Source organism: Acartia tonsa, chromosome 5, assembly GCF_053477335.1.
Source record: "Acartia tonsa isolate MP-2025a chromosome 5, ASM5347733v1, whole genome shotgun sequence".
NCBI classification, from domain to species: Eukaryota; Metazoa; Arthropoda; class Copepoda; order Calanoida; family Acartiidae; genus Acartia; species Acartia tonsa.
Window position 1 is genome coordinate 52,558,049 of NC_137264.1, and position 25,155 is coordinate 52,583,203.

A 25,155-nucleotide genomic window follows, 5' to 3' on the forward strand; every position below is an offset into this window, starting at 1 on the left:
TTTAAAGTTTTATGTTTTTACAACTCAGGCTATATTTTAAAATTCCATTCATCTAAATTTGGGTTTTTATACCTCCCCCCCCCTCCTTAAAATCTTTTTAAATGAGTAATTACCCACGCATGTAAATTTCACTTCCTGTTGTAAAATGGCTATCTATCTATAACTAGCTTTCTAACTTGCTGTCTGTCTGTCTACCTGGGGGACTTGTCTTGGCTGTTGAGCTTCCGCCTGGGACATGGCAATAGCCATTTCCATTTCTTCGTCCATTGCATCATCTCCACGACCTTCATGACAGGAATGAGAAAATGAAAATGTTTAATTGAGAAAGTCGGGAATAGTCCCTTTCGTGACATCGCACCTTAAGGGGCGATTTGTCGTATTTTTTAAATGGCTTTTTATAGGTTATTTTAGGTTAGGTTAGGTTATATTGGGTTAGGTGATTGCCCCACAGGGTTAGGTAATTGGCCCCGCAGGGTTAGAGCCCACCGCAGGGGCTAGAAATAGGAGAAAAGCTACTTTAAAAAATACAAAGAATCGCCCCTTAAGGTGCGATGTCACGAAAGGGACTATACCCAGAAAGTCTTATAAAATCAGTGTACAATGGATGTCCTTCCTGTTTTTACCTTTCGGGACGGTTGTTAACAACCTAGAGCCAGACATTTAGAGTTGGTCCCAGTGCATTAACATACCAACTACTAACCCTTTAATATCACGGCCTTTGTCTGGAAGTCCTAGCTGTGCATGGTATTATATGCGCCTAATTGTGCCAAGGCATTCCACTGTACTCTTACTATTAATGTTACGCATCTGACCAATAGGTACAGCCTTTAACTTCTTTTGTTATGACCCGATTTGGGCCGAGGATATTGTATGTATAAGTATATTTGTACAATCCAGACCCTTTCCGTCTGCTACCGATGTATAGCTTCTTTTTTTGTAGGGACTCGCTGTGTTATATTTCCTAAACTATTAATTAGCTGTTTCAAAGACCCAATACAAAATCGTGTTACGCTAAAGTGACAAATTAAAAAAAACCATATTGTATAAGGTACAAATTACAAACTATATCTTTACCTAGAGCTGCTTGAAGTTGACTGTTATCTATAGTTGCCGGGCCTCCTTGTGAACCTATGCAATAGATGGATTATATTCAAGCTAACGGATAATATAAGAATTGGCCATCTTCATAAACGTAAAAAATTACATAATTTCAAAAGCAAAGTCTTCTATTGTTACTACTTATTGATAACACGTTTGACATATGTAGTAGAATAAAATAAATTTTAACAGCCAACTAATGAGTGGGTTAATTTAAAAAAAAATATAACTTTAGTTTGATTGATTGCTAGCAGGATAAGATAAAAAACAAACCTGGAAAATTTTCAGCCAAAGACAACATCATGGCAGCCTCCAAATCAGCCTCTTCATCCCTTAAACAAATTCAATGTTCAGTTCAGTATTTGTTATATTTTATTTCAACTAATTGAAGTAAATTAATCTGCGAAAGCAGAAGTAAAAATAATAATTTTGCACCTTATTGAACATTTACTTGTGAATAGTGACTGCTGCACTAAATTCAATTCAAATAATTAAATTATACCTAGTTGCACTGCTTGAACCACCTCCACCTGTAGAAGGTTGGTTTGTTCCAGTACCGCTAGATGGAGTTCTGGCCGCTGGTAACTCTCTACTTCTAGCACCCTGTAAAGAAAAATATTATTGTTATTTTAGTTTACTTAGTTCTGCTAGATGGAGTTCTGTTCTGGCTGTTGGTAACTCTCTACTTTTAGCACCCTGTACATAAATATATGGTTCCAGGACAAACGCAGGAGTCCCAAACGTCGGAGTGGACAAATGCAGGGACAGGTAAATGGAGGATAAGTTGAAATACCTGAGCTCCACTACTTTGTACATCAGCCAGAAGGCGTGGACGGGTGTGTTGCACAGCTGGCACTGCCTGCAGGATCAGGTCAGCATCACATTCTGGCAACTAAAACAGAAAGCAATTTTGTAATACAGCATTGATAAATCAAATGCTAACATATAAAATTAATATTAAAGTATATTTTTACATAAATAGGTATTTAACTTTATTAACAAAAAGCGTTACTACTCTAAAATCCTAAGCAACATAAATATTTCCTTAAACATTGTACTATTTTAGTCTCAGTTGACGTACATACAGACAAACCCTAGCTATAGAGCAGCTGTGCTACTTCTAATAGTTCTCTTACATTTCATCCGTCTTGCCTCAGCTGAGTTAGACGTACTTACAAACAAACCCTAGCTATAGAGCAGCTGTGCTACTTCTAATAGTTCTCTTACATTTCGTCCGTCTTGCCTCAGCTGAGTTAGACGTATATACAGACAAACCCTAGCTATAGAGCAGCTGTGCTACTACTTATAGTTCACTTACATTTCATCCTTCTTGTCTCAGCTGAGTTAGACGTACATCCAGACAAACCCTAGCTATAGAGTAGCAGTACTACTCATAATATTTCACTTACATTTCATCCGTCTTGCCTCAGCTGAGTTAGACGTACATCCAGACAAACTATAGCTATAGAGCAGCTGTGCTACTACTTTTAGTTCACTTAAATTTCATCCTAATCTTGCTTCAGCTGAGTTAGACGTACATAAAACAAACTAAAGTTATAGAGTAGTTGTGCTACTTCTAATAATTCACTTACATTTCCTTTAACAATAAAAATACTGTATCCTTCTTATCTCAGCTGAGTTAGACGTACATCCAGACAAACTCTAGCTATAGAGTAGTTGTGCTACTACAAAAAATTCACTTACATTTCCTTTAACAATAAAAATACTGTATCCTTCTTGTCTCAGCTGCGCCAAAAATTCTCCAAGATATGTGTTGGAAACTAAAATAAATATTTTTCAATCGAGTTTCATAGTCCTTTTTCTAATAGTTATAACAGTGATTTATTTACAATATATGCAAGTTATTAAAGTTAGTCCGTATAATTCATCTGGTAATTTACCAATTTCAAAATAAAGATAGACTGTTCTTTCTATCTTTTGTTGTTAGATTGTTATTGCTGTGCTGCATGTAACATCATAAGCCTTATTTATATTTTTAAAAGCGAAGATTTTCTATAATTCTGGGACATTAAGCTCTTTTCGTTAAACTAAACAGGTATGAATTGTCCTATCGATTTTCAACATTTCACGATGATTCCTTTATCAACTAGGTACGATAAAGGAAGCGTAGCATCTCTATAATCATTTAGACTTGTGCTTAGTATTCTGCTTATTCAGTGCTGACACTCTGCAAGTGTTAATTTTCGTTTTCAGGGCTTCGCCTTTATGAATATTGTCATCCTTGTTTTATCTATTAATTTAGTAATATACCTAATTCAGGGTATTCTAATAATGAGTTGAGATTGAACCACTGTGAGCCAAGTCTTCGGATAGTAAACCAATGTTCTCTGAAATATAATAGAATAGAATTTATTCACTGATAAAATACATTTAATTATTAAATATACATAATTAATAATATCAAAAATTGTACAGCAAGGAGTAATAGATGAAATATCTAGGGATAAATATTTCCATAATGCCAGATAATCCTATCCCTTTCTGTTGGATTGAAACATGTTATGTGCCAGACTGAAAAGCATATTTTAAGCAGGTGTTATAAATAGAAAGTAGTTGTTTAAGAGTCAATTGTATTTTCCAATACGCGGACAACTATATGTATTCTATGGACTTTTTATTTCACTCCCGTCCAATTCAACTTTTTTTTTATTAAAACCCTTTTTTTTGTCTCACCTGTAATTACAAATATAGGCATTAGCAGCCAAGGGGGATTCTCTCACTCTCATTGCCAAAGGATCAGAGCTGAAAATAAAAAGGTTATGTTGGCAACATTTATAGAGATATCAAAGACACTAGGATTGGGCCGGATACTTTTTTGGCCGGATACCGGATATCCGGCTGATTTCTAATGCCGGATATCCGGTTTCGGCCGGATATCTGGCCAACATTCGATATCCGGCAAATTATCGAATATCCGGCCGGATAACCGGATATCCAGCGTCAAAAATCAGCCGGATATCCTGTAACCGGATAGTTTTAATATCCGGTATCCGGCCGGATATTGAAAATGGCCGGATAACCGGCCAAACCGGATATCCGGCCCAACCCTAAAAGACACCTCAAGTAAATTTTATGTATAGTTTTACAGAGAATACATCAGACTTCATGATTCTTCTGGTTAATACCCATAACCGGAAAACACAGGGTTTTTTTCGGTCGCCGTGTAAAGGGAATAGTAGCTTTTACAAATTTCTTAAACGTGTGAATTATAAGACTTTAAAACAGGAGTAAAACGCTAATATTCACTATATAATTATAGCTTTATTTCTTATTAAAAAAGAACTATAGGCAATTTAAAAAAAACATAACTTTATCCGGAAATCGTTAAAAATTCGTAAATTGCTTTGTTTTTGTCAAACTAATATTAATTCATTTTTAAATTATTACAGTAAATTAGTATGAACAATAAAAAATGTTTTACTGTAATTAACGGTACAATGTCCCCTCCCTCCCTGCTAAGTTCTGATTATAACACTCAAATTATAATATAAAATATTTTACCTTGAGTATTGAATAAGCTCAAGTCCCCAAACTGATAGGGCATTTGAAATCACCTAATAAATAAAGCAATATGATCATCTTAGCAGCACCCCAGGCATCTCAGGAATAAGGTATAACCAACAAGCGAAATAAATGTAAAATAACATTTGGGGGGCAAATGGACATTGGAGATGTCGTCTATTTTACGATGTGTTGCCCCCCCCCCCCCCCCAACGACAGCTGAAAAACACGTATAGGTTTCGTGATTTTTTCCCGAATTAATTTCATTGTTGGTAGAAGCTGCTGGCATCTAGAAGAAATGGTTTGGGAAGATGAAAAGCCTAAAAACATCCAAGGACGTATGAGAAATTGTTGTCATTAATCATTGAAATTACCCGTGTGAAAGACATCTTCAAAGTAAAAATCATCTACCCCTTATACTCATAGCATGACAAACAGACTGACGTGCACAAAACTATACTGCAGGATATGCTAAGTTATAGAGTAGCTGCTCTATAAGTAATTTACCTGGACGGAAAAGAAACCACTATCGTCCATATTTGTTGATGGTTGCTGAAATGATAAAATTAATCTTAGTTGTTAAACACTTTTTTAAAAATAAAAAAAAATAAACGAACTATTCAAGAGATCTTTAAAGGCAAACTCAAATATTTGTTTTTTAGTCTAGAATGGAAAAAAACTTTACCTGTAAAAATCGTCTGTAATCTTCACTGTCGCCTTGAACAGCCATGTGTGATCCTTCTAGTGTATCTAGTTCCTTAAATATATACACCAGAGATAGGACAATAATGAATAAATTAATCTTCACTGTCCCCTTGAACAGCCATGTGTGATCCTTCTAGTGTATCTAGTTCCTTAAATATATAGATATCTACATCAGAGATAGGACAATAGTAAATTAATCTTCACTGTCTCCTTGAACAGCCATGTGTGATCCTTCTAGTGTATCTAGCAGCGTTACGGAGCCGTTTGATTTTGGTGCGGCTCCGCCTCCGCGGAGCCGTATCTGGAAATACGGCTCCGGCACCGACATAAAATCAAGAAAAACTCGACATATTTTTTTCTCCCATAAAAAATATTTTTTATTTTTGATTTTTGAAAGTTTTAAAAGTTCAATTTTTGATAAAAATGGACTTGAAAAACTTAAAAAGAGCATTTGCACATGACAAAATAGAGTTACCAATTTATAATTTGTAAAAAATCTCTTTATTTATCGAGTCCGGAGCCGGACCCGTTTTTAACGAAAATTACGGCTCCGGCTCCAGCAAAATATGGCGGCTCCAGGGCTCCGGCTCCGAAACACTGGTATCTAGTTCCTTAAATATATACATATCTACACCAGAGATAGGACAATAATGAATAAATTAATCTTCACTGTCGCCTTGAACAGTCATGTGTGATCCTTCTAGTGTATCTAGTTCCTTAAATATATATGTACATATCTACACCAGAGATAGGACAATAATGAATAAATTAATCTTCACTGTCCCCTTATACAGCCATGTATGATCCTTCTAGTGTATCTAGTTCCTTAAATATATACATATATACACCAGAGATAGGACAATAATGAATAAATTAATCTTCACTGTCCCCTTATACAGCCATGTATGATCCTTCTAGTGTATCTAGTTCCTTAAATATATACATATATACACCAGAGATAGGACAATAATGAATAAATTAATCTTCACTGTCGCCTTGAACAGCCATGCGTGATCCTTCTAGTGTATCTAGTTCCTTAAATATATACATCAGAGATAGGACCATAGTAAATTAATCTTTACTGTCCCCTTGAACAGCCATGTGTGATCCTTCTAGTGTATCTAGTTCCTTAAATATAAACATATATACACCAGAGATAGGACAATAATGAAGAAATTAATCTTCACTGTCCCCTTGAACAGCCATGTGTGATCCTTCTAGTGTATCTAGTTCCTTAAATATATACATATATACACCAGAGATAGGACAATAATGAATAAATTAATCTTCACTGTCCCCTTGAACAGACATGTGTGATCCTTCTAGTGTATCTAGTTCCTTAAATATATACATTAATATGTACACCAGAGATAGGACAATAATGAATAAATTAATCTTCACTGTCGCCTTGAACAGCCATGCGTGATCCTTCTAGTGTATCTAGTTCCTTAAATATATACATCAGAGATAGGACCATAGTAAATTAATCTTTACTGTCCCCTTGAACAGCCATGTGTGATCCTTCTAGTGTATCTAGTTCCTTAAATATAAACATATATACACCAGAGATAGGACAATAATGAAGAAATTAATCTTCACTGTCCCCTTGAACAGCCATGTGTGATCCTTCTAGTGTATCTAGTTCCTTAAATATATACATATATACACCAGAGATAGGACAATAATGAATAAATTAATCTTCACTGTCCCCTTGAACAGCCATGTGTGATCCTTCTAGTGTATCTAGTTTCTTAAATATATACATCTATACACCTGCAGAGATAGGACAATAGTAAATTAATCTTCACTGTCCCCTTGTACAGCCATATGGGATCCTTCTAGTGTATCTAGTTCCTTAAATATATACATATATACACCAGAGATAGGACAATAATGAATAAATTAATCTTCACTGTCCCCTTGAACAGACATGTGTGATCCTTCTAGTGTATCTAGTTCCTTAAATATATACATTAATATGTACACCAGAGATAGGACAATAATGAATAAATTAAATCTCACAATTTTGTTTATAATTTTGTACAATATACATTTATATTCTGATTATTCAGTTCTGATACTCATCAAGTATTAATGTTCGTTTGTCTTACCGTTTCAAAGCTTTGCTTTTATGAATGTTGTCATCCTTTTTTTTTTACCCTACCTGAGCTATTTCTGCCAAGTCTACAGCACTGTAAAACTGACCCTATTCATTTTTCATTATTATATTATACTTTTACAAGAGGTAAGATAAGGAGTACCTATTTTTAAGATAGAAGTCCTTTCTTTATCTTTACAAAGTCTAGTATATAAAGTAGTAAGCTTTTTTTACTTTAAAGAAGGATCTCGCTAACTGTTGGACCGATATAGTTCTCCTTTACTGTAAAGCTTCTTATAGGTTGGTTTATTTTGGGGAGGGTATCTCCACCCTCCAAATCACCTCCCCCCCCGCCTAAAAAATTGTTTCTTCTTTTCCCAATTAAAACTTAAAATGGTCAACTTATCCATCCCCATTCCTCCCTCAAGTGTCCCTAGAGGCCTCTTGGGGCGTAGGCGCTGGTAAATTAAATTGAACTCTAGAATTTATGTGCTCTGTATGAAGCTTCCCTAAAATTAAAAACTAAATCAGTTCAGCGATCAGAGAGATTTTAACGGACAAACAAACAAATATTCTTTCTCCAAAAAATACCTAGTTGAAAACCTTTCTTTGGCCTATAAGGAGCAATGTCGAACCAGCAGTAAGCGAGATCTTTTGCTAGAGACACTAGAGACTATAACCAACAAGCGAAATAAATCGGAAATAATATTTGGGGGGGCAAATGGAGAGGTCGTCAATTTTACGATATATTGCCCCCAAACGACAGCTGTAAACCACGTATAGGTTTCAGGATTTTTTTCGAATTAATTTCGTTATTGGTATAAGCTGGAGTATTTCTTCTAGTTTTAATTATTAAACTCAATAATAATAATTTCCTGGAGTAATGAATTGAGGCAATGTTGGGCACATAGAGATCCCTCTTGCTAAAAAAAACAAGTTATCTTTAAGACTAAAATAGCTAAAAACCATCTCAAACAAGCTTCATTGATGAGGACAATTAATGCAAAACAGAATTTTACTATAATTTGAATTATATGTAGCTGACATTTCTACAACTAGCAAAAGTACAATCATTGTGTTAATGACAAAAAATAGTTGTTTTATTGTCAATTTAATTGTTAGATGTACAATTGGCAATATTCTTTTACTCACTGCCAAAAATACACCTTTACTACTGACAAAAACACAGTTAGTTTGTCATTTTCACAACCATGAAATTCGATACGTTAAATTTTTACAAGAAGAATTTGTTGCTTTGTCATGATTACTAGCGGCTTCCTCCCTAGCCTCTAGGGGCTTTGCCCAAAGAGGTATTATCAACCTATTTTTGTGTTATTTAAATTTAAAAAGAAAAAAAATTTTAGCGGGAATTTTTTTTTTTTGAGGAAGTTGAACTTCCCTTTTTTGATTTTAGTTTTTTTTTGTTGTGGGGGTGTCCAGGGAGTAAGGGAGGGGACAATGGATCGAATATTCAATTTTTAGGAGTCTCAGACTTTGGGGACTGGCTTAAAGGGAATGTGCATGAATTTAGCGGTTTCTGACTGAGTTTGGGGACTTGCGCATAGAATGCCGCTACTCGTTATGTATGTTTTGAATATTGCAGACGGGGAGAAGGGATAAGGGAAGTGGGGGGAAGGGAAATAAACACTCGTTGTGTTAGTTTGGAACGTAGCAGACGGGGAGAAGAGAGAAGGGAGGTGGGGGCAAGGAAAATAAACAGAATAAAAAGGGGCAGTCATATTCTTGCTAGCAGCTGGCCGGGTCCAATAATCTTTTAATATAAAAATCACACCAAAAAAACTCAATATATTTCATTAAAAACAAGTTGTGATTTCACTTTACATGACGCTATGGAAATCTATTATCCAATAAACAATCCCTTTATAAATTCCTACAAATTTATTGGATTAAACTGGATTTCATGCCCTTTCTTTGATAACTCTTATATTAAATTAATTGCCCATTGTCCCCTCCCTTACTCCCTGGGGGGTGTCCCACACCCCAAGAAAATAGCTTAAAGCCATCCCAGGACCAGTAGGTATATTCCCCAAAGATGGAGCACATTCGGTTCAGTGGTTACAGAGATCTTAAGCTTCAGAGAGATAGACAGACGGACAGACACATCGTACTATTTTGTATTAGAGATTATTTAAATAATATTATTTAGTAGCTACGTTACCACGTTACACCAAAAGGAATATAATGAAACACAAATAAATACAACAAAATTATGATATTATAAATAATTTTATTTTAAACTGAACACACATTAATTTGTAATGATTCTAAACTAACAGTAAGTAATGATAATAATAAATATATAAACTAAAAGGATGAAAGATGAACACAAAAAAGCTACAAAGTAAATAACGGATTAGGTTAGAAATACGAAGATAGATGTGTTTGCCTTCTTTACGGCCTGCTTATGGCAGATACAACCCAATCAAGAAACTATCTTGAATAAAAACCAAAAGGGGTGGGGGAGAAAGGGGACAATGTAATGTAAAAATTAAACTATACTGCCCCCTCCCCCCCCAAAAAAAAAAATCTGCTATTTTTTGTTTGACATACTTAAATAATCTTTATTGAATTTTCAACATAAGATTCCTGAAACCAATAATTTTAATCCGAGTAGAGGGAATATTATTTATCAAAATTAGGGGTACATTAAATTATCTTTCATTGTCTCATCCCTAGAAATAACAAGATACCAGAGAGAGCACACGGCAAGAGTAAACGCGAGTAAAATGAGAATGTTTTCCACTTTTACGTCGGCTAAGAGAAAAGACAATGGACGTTAAATTATTATACATCTCAAATGATAATAAGCAAAATTATCTCCTCTACAGATTAAAATCGTTGGTTCAAAAGTTTAAACCAGCCAATACAAATTCAATAGAATTATCCAAAGTTTTTGAGCCAACAACTTTGGGTACCAGTGCAACTTCCAGTCTTATGCCTCCTCTAGGGTTTGGCCGGATATCCGGCAATTTTCGATATCCGGCCGGTTACCGGATATTGAAACTATCCGGATACCGGATATCCGGCTGATTTTTACTGCAAATTACCAGTTATCCGGCCGGATATCCGATAATTTGCCGGATATCGAGCGTTGGCCATATATTCGGCCGGATACCGGATATTGAAACTATCCGGATACCGGATATCCGGTATCCGGCCAAAAAAGTATCCGGCCCAACCCTAGCCTCCTCCCTCCCTAACTATTTCGGATTTTTAAAATACCTTATTGTGCTAGTTCTAATACTTAATAAAGTGAAAGTAAGTTATTTAGAAGTTAGCAATCTTAAAAAAACCTTCCTCCGTATTTGAAACTTAATCCTTAAAATCTTCATGAAAAAATTGGTTAGCTGAATTTAAAATCAAAAAGGAAAATTAATTTAGATTAGGTAGATAAAAAGCATTAAAAAAATTATATAAAAAAATATTTTCCTTTTAAGACTTTTCAAGCATTCCTGCTAAGAATTATATTATATTATTGATAATATAATAAATATACAAATCAAATAATTAAAATATAAATGAACTATTTAAAAAATCAAATAGTTTTACAAGTTTATCAAAAATGTTGAATCACTTATAAGTTTTGCCCTTTCACTAGGTACTAATTTTCTAAGATTTAAATCACAAAAGAATATCTGGTGCTTTTACACAAAGTACATTGTTGATCACTGATCCCTCCCCCAGCCCCCACCATTTTAAAATAAATTGAAAAACCCATGGAGTCAAGTAAGGTTTTAATGGGCACGGGGTAGACCCGCGAGGGTTTGAAATTGGAAAACCCTACCAATACCCCCAATTATCTTCAATTAAATTTTTTTTTAAGTAATAAGGTATCAGTGCTTAAAAGGCACTTTGCGCGAAATCACCAGATATATTACATTGAATATACTTGCATACAGCTTACATATAATTAGAGCGTGTCTGTGCGACCAGCCAACGGTTACGTCACAATATCGTTATCAATTTACAATATCTGCTAACGTGTTGAGAAAACTTTCTCAAAAATACTAATAGTCTATTTTGAATAGGTATTTATTCTCTGATCTTTATAATTTGTTGATCTTTATAATCTCATCATTGCTGTACTATTGATAGATTAAATTAATCTTATTGATACCTATACAAATCCATTCCCCCATTTTTTGTTGGTCTATTAAATAAAATATAGGTATTTTAAGGAAATAAAGAAATTCATAAGATATTTCATCTTGTAATGCCCAGTTTTATCATATATTGTTCAATAAAAACAAAGATTGTTAGTTTTCTTTTTTGTACACATATACAGGGTGAGTCAGAAAAAACTGAGTTTTTCGATTTTCAGAAACAACCAGAAGGAATGCAGAAAAAATAATTATATGTCCTTGTTCTCTGTACAAAAACACATCAAACTTGTAAAAGGTGTTTTTCATTATCTCTAAAAATGCGGCCTCTATGATAGGTGTATGGTGTTAAAAAATGCCTTGTGTGAAAAATGTTGATTAATAAAATTAAAATAACTCATCTATTTTGTTTTAAAAAATCTTGAAATTTCAATATTTATTTAGAAAAAGGTCTAAGAAAAGTACTTAAATGAGTTTTAAAGGTAAACTGCTTTTTGGCTCCTCACAAAAGCATTTTTAGAATACTGCAATTTGTCATTTTTTCATATTTCTTGATTGTGATGCATGTGGTTCAAAAGAATCTTCTATATTAACGTAGCTTATAGTAAAAAGAAAAAAAAACCTTTTTATTTGACAAAAAAATCTTTTAAGATAAAAAAGTTATCAAGGTTTGAATTTTCAAAATAAAAATGCCTTTTAGAAACCCTACCCTATTTAAATGAAGTTATTATGATGAATTATAACACACAAGTATAATTTGTCCAAAGGGGGCAGAGATTTTGGAGATTAAATCCAGTCTTGCACCAAACATAGAGGAAATTCAGGGAGAAAGGGGAGGAATTTAGGAAACAAGATGAAACATTTCCGGTCATGAGATGGTTTTCCGGTCATGGGGTGGTTAAATCTTAACAATAGATTACAACAAAACTTTTGATTTATAATGTGATAATTTGATTTAAATAAATTGTATTTTTAAGATGTTAAATATTTACAATATGTTGAATAAAAGTTTTAATAATCATAAAATATGTTTGTTTATCTTTTTAGAATGGTAGACATTTTTTATTATAAATAAATCTACCTAAAAAGTACAAAATAATGGCCGAAAAAGTCATCACACACACTTTTTGAAATCTTTATGCTCTAAAAAGTGTCGTTGTTTTCAGAGATATTCAAAAACACCTTTTCTAAGTTTAATGTATACCTATTTTTATAGAGAACAAGAGCCTATAATTTTTTCCATATTCCTATTGGTTGTATCAGAAAATCGGAAAACTCAGTTTTTTCCGACTCACCCTGTATATTTTGTTTATTTAAATTGGATCTAGCCAAAAATACTAAGTGAGGACTTTTAACTTTTCAGACTTCAAACAAAACAGCCAAAAAGTCCAGGTAGACAATGAAAAAGCCTCTAGCTGTTACCATCCTTTACGATATTATAAAACACCGCTTTCGTGTTTTGGACTATCTCAATTTTTTTAATATCTATAATACAAAGTAGAACGATGTCTGTCTGTCCGTCTGTCCGTCTGTCTGTCCGTCTGAAGCTTAAGATCTCAGTAACCACTGAACCGATTGGGCTCTACTCTTCCGGGAATATACCTACTGGTCCTGTGATGGTTTTAAGCTATTTTCTTGGGGGGTGGGACACCCCCAACTCCCCAAAAAAATGAAACCCCCCTCCAAAAAAAATTTTTTTTTTTACTTTTTCTTTTTAAATATAAAATACCAAAAATTAGGTTGATCAAACCTCTTGGGGCAAAGCCCCTAGAGGCTAGGGGCGAAGCTGCTAGTGTAATAAAAAGTCACAAGTAGCAAGTTTTTATATCAGTCAAAAGTTAATAATATTTGTATAATTGAGTTACTTTTAAGTCTTGTTATAAATTTTTCTATTTCTTACAATGCAGTACAAAATACACATGAACTACTTCGTAATTTAGTTTCAAGCTGTATATTTTAATATTGGATCTACTGCAGTTTACGGTAAAATATTGCTGGTAACGAATATTTCCAAAAATCTATGAATTTTAAAGGCTGCTAGCTGCCAAACGGCTGAACGTACAGATCATGCCGGCACACTATTTTAAGCGGCATAAGAAGGCCTACAAATAATCTGAAATAGCCATAAATCAATAATGCATAATTATCTCGCAATGCAGAGAAATGCGCAAAAAAAGACCTATTTTACGCGCTTTCTTTTAGTGAAGCTTTCCCTGTACATTATTGGATCTTGGCTATTCCAGATTATTTGTAGGCCTTCTTATGCCGCTTAAAATGGTGTGCGGGTATAATCTGTACGTTCAGTTGTTTGGCAGCTAGCAGCCTTGAAAATTCATAGATTTTTGGAAATATTCGTTACCAGCAATATTTTGCCGTAAAATGCAGTAGATCCTAAATATTAGATTTTTAGTAGCGCAGTTATTCTATAAACAAGAGATATCCGCATATATGTAAGGCTTTCAACAAAAGTTAAGAGAAAGCATTAGTTAATTAAAAAACACTAACAGGCGCACGCAATTGTTAATACCCTTTATCACCCAGGGATCTAAAGGAATAAGATTATGGCCGATGAATTGATGTAAATCCCTAATGATAATACACAAAATTACCCATTCTGTAGATCACAATTAGTGGTTTAAACGTTTGAACACTCAAAAAAGTTAATCAACCAATCAAAATTCACTTAAGTCCCCAAAGTTGTTGAGCCAACGAATAAGAAAGCGTTATTATATAACTTTGAGGACTAGTTTAATAAACAACCCATTGTCCTGTCTCTCTCTGTTAGTAACCAGACCCGCACAAACTTACGCCCAACTTTTAATTGAGATACTATACTAGGTACTACATTTATGGGAATTTAAAAACCTCGTAGATTTTCTAATGCTCGACTAGTTTCCTTCATATGCCATAAGATTATTTAGTGAATAACAGTTTACTTTTATTTTCAATATAAAGGGGGAAGGCGGAAGTGACACTTTTTGAAACCAAAACTAAAAGTCAAAGGTACTTAACTAAATAGAGAGTTACAGCTCTGAGATTTGACGTGGCAGTTGCTTTTAAAAGGTATAATATGGAACTCAACTGTGAAGAAATGGCGGCGGAACCGCTGCTCCTGCCGAAAACCGCTGTTTCCCGCCGAATTTTTTTCGACTTTTCTCTCCAAATGCAAATATAAGGAACGACAGGAAAGTGGAAGGCTGCAAATGCAGTAAAAGAGAAGTGTGGTTTACTAGAAGTATGATGCCGTTCAATATATTTGCACTTGACACTTTTTATATGAAAAAATAAGGGAATTTTTTATAAAAAAATTATCTAATATAGCGAGAAAAGACAAAAATAAATTTCGGTGGGAGCGGCGGTTCCACCGCCGTTTCTTAACAGTTCCATATTGTACCTCTATACAGCAACTACCATGTGAAATCTCAAAGCTGTAACTCTTTATTTAGTTGAGTTCCTTTGACTTTCAGATTTGGTTTCAAAAAGTGTCACTTCCGCCCCCTCCCTTTTTGTTATTGCTTTTCTACTTCTGGACTAAGTCTTTGATCATAATTAGAATAAACGTTTTCTCATTTAAAAACAAAGCAAATGCATAAAATAATAATAAAAAAGTAAAATACGGATCAATGGAAGAAAATTTGAACTTTTACTTTTACCGAAAAGGAAGATTTTATAATTTAATCACATAAAAATAATTTTTCTAACGAAATAGCCTAACATATACCTAATCTGTATGAATATTTGCAGGGTTAGGACTTCCCTTGAAAAAAAATGAAAAAAGTAATTTCTTGTTAAAAAAAACCTTACCTAATGAAAACTAAAATCTTGCAATATTTGAGTATATAATGTTTCACAAACATGAATCAAGATTTTTAGATTTGATATATCCAAAATGTTTTTTTTTAGTTTAAATTACCTCAGATACCTAACTAATTTAGTTAGTTTATTTATATACAAGTTTAAACATTTAATCGCGACCTAGTATTTTTAAAAAAAGGTTTTTATAATCATTGTATCTATATTTCATCAATGAATTATATGATTTAATATTTTGTTATAGGAATTTATGTATCATGAATATTAGTCTTGTAAAATATGATTTCAGTAACTATAAACTGATAAATAATATTGTGATTTACTTAAATCAACCAGTAAACCCTGTGTAACCCCTTTCATCTAATAAAGCCTACTTCTAGCCCTTAGGGGAAGCGCATACCCTCTGGAATACTCATAAACGTTTCTTAACCTAACCCAAAACAAGTAATTTACAAAAAAAATAAAACTAAGTAGGAGGGGTGTGTCATAGTGGTTTACCAGCAATATAAGATTTTGCCTACAGCATTAGTAAATGTAATTAATATCACTTATTAAGCAGCACATGTATATTTATTTTAAGGTTCCATTTCATTTTCTGAATGGATTGTCATTTATACCTAGCATTATTAAGTACAATATATCATGTTTATTATTATTATAGCAGAATCTATAATTTTTCCAAATATGAAATCACTTTATTGTAATGTTTATTTATGTGTTTATGGCAGTCTCAATTTCTTATCTCCTTTATTGATGATAATTATTTCTAATATAGAGAACACGGAGCACCAATTATAACTATTTATAGGTAGCGCGGGGCTACTCTAGAATTGTATAATTTCTGTTTGCACAAGAACAAGTTGTATGCAGAGCATGTGTGAATTAAGTTTGCGTGTTTTGTTCATTGTTGCTTGCAAGAATCTTTCAGTTTGGTACAGGTTGTGGTTTTAGATTTCTTTCTGAAATTTAACGCAATCCTTAAATTGACTTTTGCAAAGATCCTGTAATCAAGGGCATCAAAAACCAATCGACAGTAGCTAAAATCTTACAAATGGCTTAATAGAAACGGGTAACTTAATATATCTTTTGATAAAATATAAAAAATTTTCTTTTTATACCTACACCTAGGTATTTTTCTTATATATCTTATATATATAAAATGTTTTTCGATATAAATAATTTTTTGGTTTGGGTTCGTAATTGTTGACAAACTTTAAAATCGAAACATTTTTTCTGTACGGCTCCGTACCAGATTCGGACAAACACACAGACAGAAAAACATCCTGTTACTTTTATATAAGGATATCTTAGGGATGGTTTTAGGCTATTTTACAATTTCATATTAAGTAAGGATTGCGTTGATTCCTGGTAAGTCTATTCTGATGTGGTATGTGATGTTGTGAGGCTATTCCTTGACTACCACCAACACTGTAACTATATCTGTCATCTTCACACTCTTGTCTGCTAAAATAGGAAACAGTTATGATAAGAAGCTCATGAATGAAGTTAATTAAATAAAATCGCATCTTAGTCTTGTTTTCAATTTATCATACCTACATGTTTTTGGAAACTATATGATAAAATGTTGGGACATTTCACATACTCTTTCAACGTTCCATTTTTATCTCATTTAAGCCAGGAGCTGAGATGAAGCAAATTAATTTTATTTGATATTGCTGAAAATTTGGATATTTTCTTGCATGCCACTTGGCGTAAAACTTGTTTTGTACTGCAGCTGAAGGGAAGTGGGTAAAAATAGGGAGGGAGGAAAGTGAGTTGTGTGAAATTTTCACTTAGAATTGTTTGTCAGAATCACTGTCCCTTGTCCCTGATCTAAGCAAAAGCAATATCCAAATACTTTTGACATTTCCAAGTTCTATGAGTTTTATCCTTATTAGGTTTGTTTCTAAAGTACATCTGCTACACCCCCCCCCCGCCCCCCCCCCTTACAACCTCCTCAATTCTGATCTTGAATGTTTTCCATTTTACTTCAATATTAGCTTGGAAATATAAACTTACTGGTTTAGTTCATGTTCTGTAATAAGATCAGGTTCTTCAGAGGGATAATGAAGGTTTTCAAGATAGGGAAGAACAGTCGTAGATAGCAAGGGGTCATCATGATACGGGGGAGCTGTAGCTGCCTAGATAGATAGATAAGATAGTCAGAAAGATAGGTAGATAATTAAGGTTTCAAGATATTGAAGATCTGTGGTAGATAGCAAGGGGTCGTCATGATACGTAGGAGCTGTATCTGCCTAGATAGACAGATAGTTAGTTAGCAAGATAAGGAAGAACAGTCGTAGATAGCAAGGGATCACCATGATACGGGTGAGCTGTAGCTGTCTCAGGGGTGTATATTCTGCATGGGATCCCCGGCTCAGGGGGGGGGGAAAAAAAATAAAAAATAAGTGGTTGGAGGGAAAAAAAATGTAAAAATTAAGAAAACTGAAAACATTTTTTCCATTTCGCCCCCCTCCTTGGTTAAAAAAACTAAAAAAAATGTGTGGTAGGAGGGATAAAATAAATAAAATATAGAGTTCTTTAAATATTTTTCTATTTCCCCCCCTACTTTTTAAGAAAAATCTAGGGGGGAAAAAAAATAAAAAATTTTGTAGCAGGGGAAAAAAAATAAATCTTGTGCAGAATATACACCCCTGAGCTGTCTAGATAGATAAATAGAAAAAATAGTTAAAAGATGAATATATTTTTGTATAAATGATGAAGGTTTTAAGATAAGGTATAACTGTTGTGGATAATAACGGTTATTTGTTGTCACCATAAAACTGAGATAGATAGTTAGCAGGTTACAAGATAAGTAAGCTATCGCTACATCCTTTATTCCCTTGGACAAAACATATCCATTCCTTGCCAGTGAAAATATTAGAAATATTATAATGTTGACTTGATAAACCTGCGACAAAAAATATAACGCTTGTAGTTGTCTAGAAGCTTCACTGTAAAAGACTCCTCAAACGAAAGAGAGACATCTTAAATTGAAAAATATAATTTTTAAAATTGTGTTAGTACCTGTCCAGTCTTAGGGTAACGTTTCCTGCACCAGTCATGTAGCAAGGCCTGGCGGACATTTGGGCGGTCACCAGGCTCAAGGGCAAGTAACTGCGATACTAGATCTTCCAACAGACGGTCAACACGACATGGAAAACTAAAATTAAAACACAGTTGAGTTTATATTCAGGTATAATATTAAATATGATTAAGAAAAGGATTCAATTATAAAAATATGAATGGATTAGGAATAAAAACACAACATATATATTAAAATGATTTATCCATCGCTCGATGGGAATTATTAGGTACCTAAGCTAAATTTTTTAAGTGGTACTCACATGGAAAGCTTAAAAAACTCACTGTTTTTTAATCGGTGATATTTTTTAAAAGATAAAAATTAAACAATGCGTGGTAAAAACAGGGTGGGCATACAAAAAACCCACCCAAAAAAACCCACCCAGGGTTTTTTTTAAAAACCCATTGAAAAAAAACCCAAGATTTTTTGGGTTTTTGAAAAAACATTGAAATTTCACGTTAAAATTTACAAATTAAACCTCTATTTACTCAAAGACTAGGATCTAATAACATTTTAAAGCAAATTTTACCTAAAAAAAGTAAAAAAATATAAAGTATTAAAAATGATGCTCTACATATTGTTGAAATGTTTATGAAATTACTTTCTCTCAAAACTTAATTTCAGAAAACGCTTTGCTACTAAATTGATGATATATAAATTGTGTAAATTACATAATCATAATTTATTTTTAAACTAAAACATAACAATTTATGAAAGGAAATAGTTACAGTGGCGTGCAGAGGGTTTTATTAAGGGGATGTAAAAAGGGGAATACCTTAATAATTTCTAGGGGGGGGGGGGGGTGTTGACAGCTTAAGAATAGAGGAGAAGGTTCCATGTTTTGAAGCTTTTAACCTACCCTCCCCCTTAATAGAATATTTTGTGCACCGTTGCTAATAAGGGATTATAATTGATCGAAATGCTAGTTGTTTTCATTATCTATCTTGTTTATTGTGAAATCTTGCTTACCTTTTACCTACAACAACATAAACATTAATATTTCATCAATATATCAAATGTATTTGACTCCTAAATGAAAAAACCCAATTAAACCCTTAAAAAACCAATAAAACCCAGGGTTTTAAGGTTTTTTACGGGTTGGGTTGGGCTTTTTAAAAAAACCCTGGGTTTTTCCCCACCCTGGGTAAAAATGTGTAAAAAACTGATTTAAGAAATGAACTTTTCAACTTACCTATATTCACCATTTGCAATATTTTCAAAAAGCTTGAATATCGTGTCTCCTTGAAACGGGTAGTCTCCTAAAACATAATATATCCTTATAATAAGGAAACATAATGTCAGTCTGTACCGACGGATCTCGCAAGCCGCTGAACCAATATGGTTCTCCTTTACAGGGTAGCTTCTCATAAGTCCTTGGAAGGTTTATAAATATTTTGGGGGAGGGTACCACCAACCTCTCAAGTGAAATCGCAAAAAAAACATAATTAACCCCATGTAGCGGCCTAGAAAATATTTTTTGGAAACAGCTGATCTTAACATAAATCTTTAAAAAAATTTCACATTCCGCTAAATGCCTCTAAAGGCGTAGCCGCTTGTATCATAAAAAGAAAAAGCATTCAATAATTTTATGAACATTTGGAATCGTAATTTTTTGGATTATTTTTGGTCCTGATCTTATTTTCAGACTTCCCAAAATAATAAACACTCCACGAATCAAAACATAAGCACCAGGTATAAACTTAGGGACATGTAAGATTTGTCAATGTCAAGTTGCTATTAGGGTTGGGCCGGATATCCGGTAATTTTCAATATCAGGCCGGATGTCCAGCTATATAATCTTTTATTTTATACTAGCGGCTTTGCCCCTAGCATCTAGGAGCTCTAAATTCGAAGGGATATGGAAGGGAAGAAAAATATATTAAAACCATAGAAAGACTTAGTTATAAAAATAAAAAAATAGCCTAAAACCACCTTTGTGCCTATACGAAACTCCCCTCTAAAGGGAAACCATATCGGTTCAGTGGTTAGCGAGATCCTTCGCTACAGACAAAAAAAAAGCTTAGTACTTTATATAATAGGATATTAATAATCCCTGTCAACCAACAGTCACAAGTATTATTTCTTAAAGTCTTGGTACTACACAGCATTTAGTAAGTAACACCTCATTGATATTGTTGAATTTACATTTAAAGCTTTAACCTTTGAAGAAAACGTTTTTTTGTTACTTCAATAATTCAATATCTGGTTATCCGGTCGGATATCCGGTATTAGAATTATGAGGGATATCTGGTATCCGGCCAAATATGTATCCAGTGCAACCCTAGTTGCTATGCTACAAAATAATATAACCAACCTGTGACAAAGTTAAATAGGGTAACTCCGCAGCTCCAGATGTCCAGCTTTTCTCCAGAAAACCTTTCCACACCTGTGGCCACTTCTGGAGGCTGGAAAGATGGCGTCCCCTGCAAAATAGGTTATGGTCAGACTAGGAAAACAAAATTAAGCAAGGAAAACAAAACTATTATAGAGTTACAGATTTTATCATTGAAGAAGCAGAATCTAACATTTTTAAAAATGTGTGTAACATATTATTGCTAATATGTATGTAGATCTTAAAATTCCAAGATAATAAGTTACTAATAAAGCGGCGCTACGATGAGAACATTTTACCAATTTGTCCATGGAAAACGTATATTAATTTCATAAAAAAACAAGGATGACAACATTTATAAAAGCGAAGCACTGATACGGTAGGACAAACGGACATTAACATTTGTAAAGTGTCAGAACTGAATATTCAGAATATAAATGTATAAGAGTCGAACCAAAATTGTAAGTAAATTTGTTAAAAAACTGCTGGATACAGGATAATGTTTATGAATATACTTACATTTTTATAACTTGATTATAGAGTTGCTTTGCTTATAACATTATATTTTGTTTTCCCAGGAATTACTATACCAAAAATCAGATCAATCGGATGATTAGATCACATGAAAATTAGTTGTTAAAAAAGTAAAAAAAATCGACATGTTTAAAATGGACGTACGAACATTCTGGTAATGATTACAGAGTTGCTAGGCTTTCTTAATCGTACCTAATTACTAAATGAATCACCATGCAGAGTTTGAAATCGATAGGACAATTCTAACATGCCTAAATTAACGAAAAAAGCTATCTGATACGGACGGACGTACGGACGGACCGACCCTAATTATAGATAAGCTTCGCTTTAAAAATTGGTTAAGACAGTTTATAAAATTATACCTAAAGAATTTTGTTGTTATCAAGAGCGGGGTGGAGGTTATTGAATGCCCTACAAGGAACTTTATATGAAATCGCCAGAATTTTATGTAAATTGAGCTATGTACTAAATGGATAAAAAAATGACCTATCTTAATAAAAAATTTTGTGCATACTCTTTATTACATTTAGCAACTTTTACCTTTTGGGCATGCTGTAATAAAATCAATACGTCATCGATTTTTTGAAGCTTGAAAATGCCCTACCGACTTCGCCTCGAGGCGGGGCGAAGTCTGTGCCGTTTTTGAGATCAATTTTGACAAACTTCCCAAAGTCCTAGGTTTACGTCCTTTTAGGACCTGATCGACTTTTCCGAGATCTTTCTACTGGTCTTGGTCCCATTTAAAAAAATAATTTTTACGATTTGCAGGTTCAAAAAACCGAAAAAAGCACAGAGTTCGCCCCGCTTTACCCTACTTAATGGACAAATGTTCCTACCTGACTAGTTTTGATGAAATCATCCCTGGCAAACATATCCAACTGTTCACACACTCCAAAATCTGCAATCTTGAGAACTCCTGCTCGGTCCAGCAGTAGGTTTCCAGGTTTCAAGTCTTTGTGAATGATTCCCTACAAAAATTGCATCAAATAGATATTTTCGCTTTTTATTTACAATTTACTTGTCCGTCATATAATAACCAATAAACAGCATAATTTCTCAGAAATAATCTATGCTTATATCTTTGCTCTTTTTTTATAGGAGCGAATCAAAAGTGACTAGATAAATAAAATGAAAAATTTTCAAAAGAAAGAAATTCCTTTTTAATTTGGATTGATTAGGTACTGTGTCATGGTAATTTAGAGTAATAAAACTATTATTTCAATTTCCTTTTCATCAATTTTGTAATTGTCCTACTTATGGATATATTTATCCTTGTTTAAAACTAGCCTGTACCTTAGAATGAAGATATTCCAGGCCAGTTAGAAGTTGAGTGAAATAATCATGCGCTTGCCACATGGGGAACTTTTTCTCGGGACTTTGCTCCAACATATCCTGAAAATAATTTAATACCTAGTTAGTTGTATAAACAAATTTTAAAATAACGTAGGAGGTACTCGGTATGTAGATGGTTTAGTCTCTTATGGACCTCAAGAAATTGCACAAAAAATTTGGCAGGATATCATATGTCGTTTTTATACAGCAGCGGTAGTTCCCCTGTCGTTTCAGATTTTGAGAAAAAACATGTCACTTAACACACCCCCCCCCCCCCCACTCCTTAAAAACTTTTGGACCTTTTATTGTATTTCTAATTCTATTGATTAGATTAAAACTAGTAGTGTTCAAAGTTTTGAACCAAAAGTTTTTAAACTAAAGAAAGGTGGATCATGGAAAGAAAACGAAGTTGCGGGTTTCATCGTATTTTCACAGTAGCTTTCCTCCTATTTATAGCCCCTGCGGGACAATCATTAACATTATGTGAAAATATGATGAAACCCGCAACTTCGTTTTCTTTCCATGACCCGGTTAAGTTTTTATCCCTTGCCTTATCCTTTAAGATCCCTGGCTGTGGCTATTTCCAACTTCTGACTTAAGCATCAAATTGTACCTGTAATACTGCACAACAGTACTCCAGGACCATGTAGATCTTTCCCTTCTCATCATTGTACATCACCTCTATCAACTTTAGGATGTTGTTGTGATTCAAAGCCTGAAATAAAAAGTTTGATATTATTTATCCATGTCTAAATAACATATGATATACAATATGTAACCCAAAATGAAACAAACAATCAGATATAAGCAGGGGTGTATATTCTGCACAAGATTTATCTTTTTCCCCTGCTGCAAAATATTTTTTTCCCCTCCTAGTTTTTTCCATCAAGGAAGGGGAAAAATGGAAAAATATTTTCAAGACTTTATTTATTCATATTATCTATCAGCCCACCTAAATATTCTTTCAATTTTTTTTCACCAAGGAAATGTTTTCAGTTCTCTTATTTTTTACATTTTTTTCCCCCAGCCACATATTTTTTAATCTCCTCTCCCCCTTAAGCAGGGTCAAATTTGCAGAATATATATTATATACCCCTGCTAAAAATATCAACCCAATATTTAATACTCTATAGTAGTTATTATTTGTAAAGCATCTGTAAAGTATATTTCGATTAAACAACAAACTAGGTATCTTTAGAACATAGAAATAAAAACATAGAGATCTCCAATTAACTATAGCAGAGAATACCACTCGCATGGTTGTGCACGTACACAGACTTCTCCTTATCATAGGGACACTTTACTAATAAATAGTTCACTGTATAACTCGATGTATCACTGTCAATGCACGTGGCCTATCATATACCTGTCCTATCATATAATAATATAAAAAGATTAAAGAAATACCCCTGCCCTCGTTACCTACCTAAGGGGGGGGGGGGGGGGTTAATGCAACCATCTCGTAATCAGTAAGCAAATGGCACTTACAATTCGAATTTCGATCTGAAATTTTGCATGAGTAATCCTTGGTAGGTCTATTTTCCCTTAATCGAACAAAAAGTTGGAAAAGTAACGGCTGGCGGCTCAGCCGTTTTGCCATTTTGTTGGATATCTATATTGAAAATTAGTCACGAAACCTATCTCCACATAATACTCTCTGCACTCCAAAACGCTATCAAACAGTTCTAGACGGTAGATGTTGGTTGGTAATAGAAGTTTTGAGAATGGTTATTGCTATCATTTAACATGAATTAAACAAAAAATATGTTTTAAAAAGTTTATTCTTACGTAATTGATGATGGATTTACCCTGAAAAAAGGCAAAAAACGACTGAGCCGCCAGCCTTTACTTTTCCAACTTTTTGTTCGACTTAGGGAAAATAGACCTACCAAGGATTACTCATGCAAAAGTTCAGATCGAAATTCGAATTCTAAGTGCCATTTGCTCACTGATTACGAGATGGTTGCATTAACCGCCCCTCCCCCCCCCCTTTGAAAACCTATATTTTTACCAATCAAAAAAAATCATTAGGTAGGTATTGCGTCAAATGTGTTTTTCTCCGTTTTAACCGTTGGCGTTCACGGGATTTTGAAATTGAATGGGGTGGTAAAAAAGGGTTTTACAGGTCTAACTCATTTTAATTTAAGGGGGTGTTACTGTTGACTAAAATCTTTGGTTAGTGCCTTAAACTGTCAACCAATACATTTCTGATTTCACAAACCTGTAAAAGTTCAATTTCACGTTGGACATTTTGTTCTCCGTTTGGAATTTTGCGCAGCTTTCGTTTCTTCATTATTTTCACAGCTCGTCTAAACAAAAAAAAGTATTAATTTATTATTTGTTGTTGTGTTGACAACAATTTTTTATGTCTTAATGACAGATTATTTTGGTATTACTTAGCTATGTAGGTATAATGTATTGTATATAGCTCTGATCCTCTGAATTCAGATTCACACGGAGGTTGGAAGAGAAAATCCTTTCAGTTTCTTATACAAGATGGAGTATTTTTATAAAG

At 33.7% G+C, this 25,155-nt stretch overlaps 1 protein-coding gene and 1 long non-coding RNA gene across 5 annotated transcripts in view; both read right to left on the bottom strand.

The window, feature by feature from the left end:
* LOC145319823 (serine/threonine-protein kinase STK11-like) overlaps positions 1-25,155 on the bottom strand; it is a 38,044-nt gene that overhangs the window by 7,275 nt on the left and 5,614 nt on the right. For 2 of the 4 annotated variants that reach the window (XM_080162186.1, XM_080162187.1), the window contains exons 8-16: positions 24,862-24,949; positions 23,254-23,355; positions 22,602-22,700; positions 22,145-22,276; positions 20,757-20,865; positions 19,635-19,701; positions 18,385-18,520; positions 17,377-17,498; positions 16,665-16,821 (exon numbers count right to left, since the gene is read on the bottom strand). In XM_080162186.1, coding sequence (XP_080018312.1) covers positions 16,695-16,821; positions 17,377-17,498; positions 18,385-18,520; positions 19,635-19,701; positions 20,757-20,865; positions 22,145-22,276; positions 22,602-22,700; positions 23,254-23,355; positions 24,862-24,949 — 982 coding nt within the window. In that variant the 3' untranslated portion in view covers positions 16,665-16,694. Of the gene's footprint in view, positions 1-195; positions 285-1,074; positions 1,129-1,371; positions 1,431-1,600; positions 1,702-1,891; positions 1,991-2,802; positions 2,880-3,369; positions 3,447-3,792; positions 3,862-4,620; positions 4,674-5,127; positions 5,173-5,305; positions 5,378-7,489; positions 7,531-8,297; positions 8,347-16,664; positions 16,822-17,376; positions 17,499-18,384; positions 18,521-19,634; positions 19,702-20,756; positions 20,866-22,144; positions 22,277-22,601; positions 22,701-23,253; positions 23,356-24,861; positions 24,950-25,155 lie in introns of those variants that run through there. The other 2 variants (XM_080162189.1, XM_080162188.1) reach the window with 2 other exon arrangements.
* LOC145319824 (uncharacterized) lies at positions 9,652-11,883 on the bottom strand. The gene is made up of 2 exons (XR_013880044.1): positions 11,296-11,883; positions 9,652-11,085 (listed from the first exon to the last, which is right to left on the bottom strand). It is a non-coding gene; the product is annotated as an uncharacterized LOC145319824 (long non-coding RNA).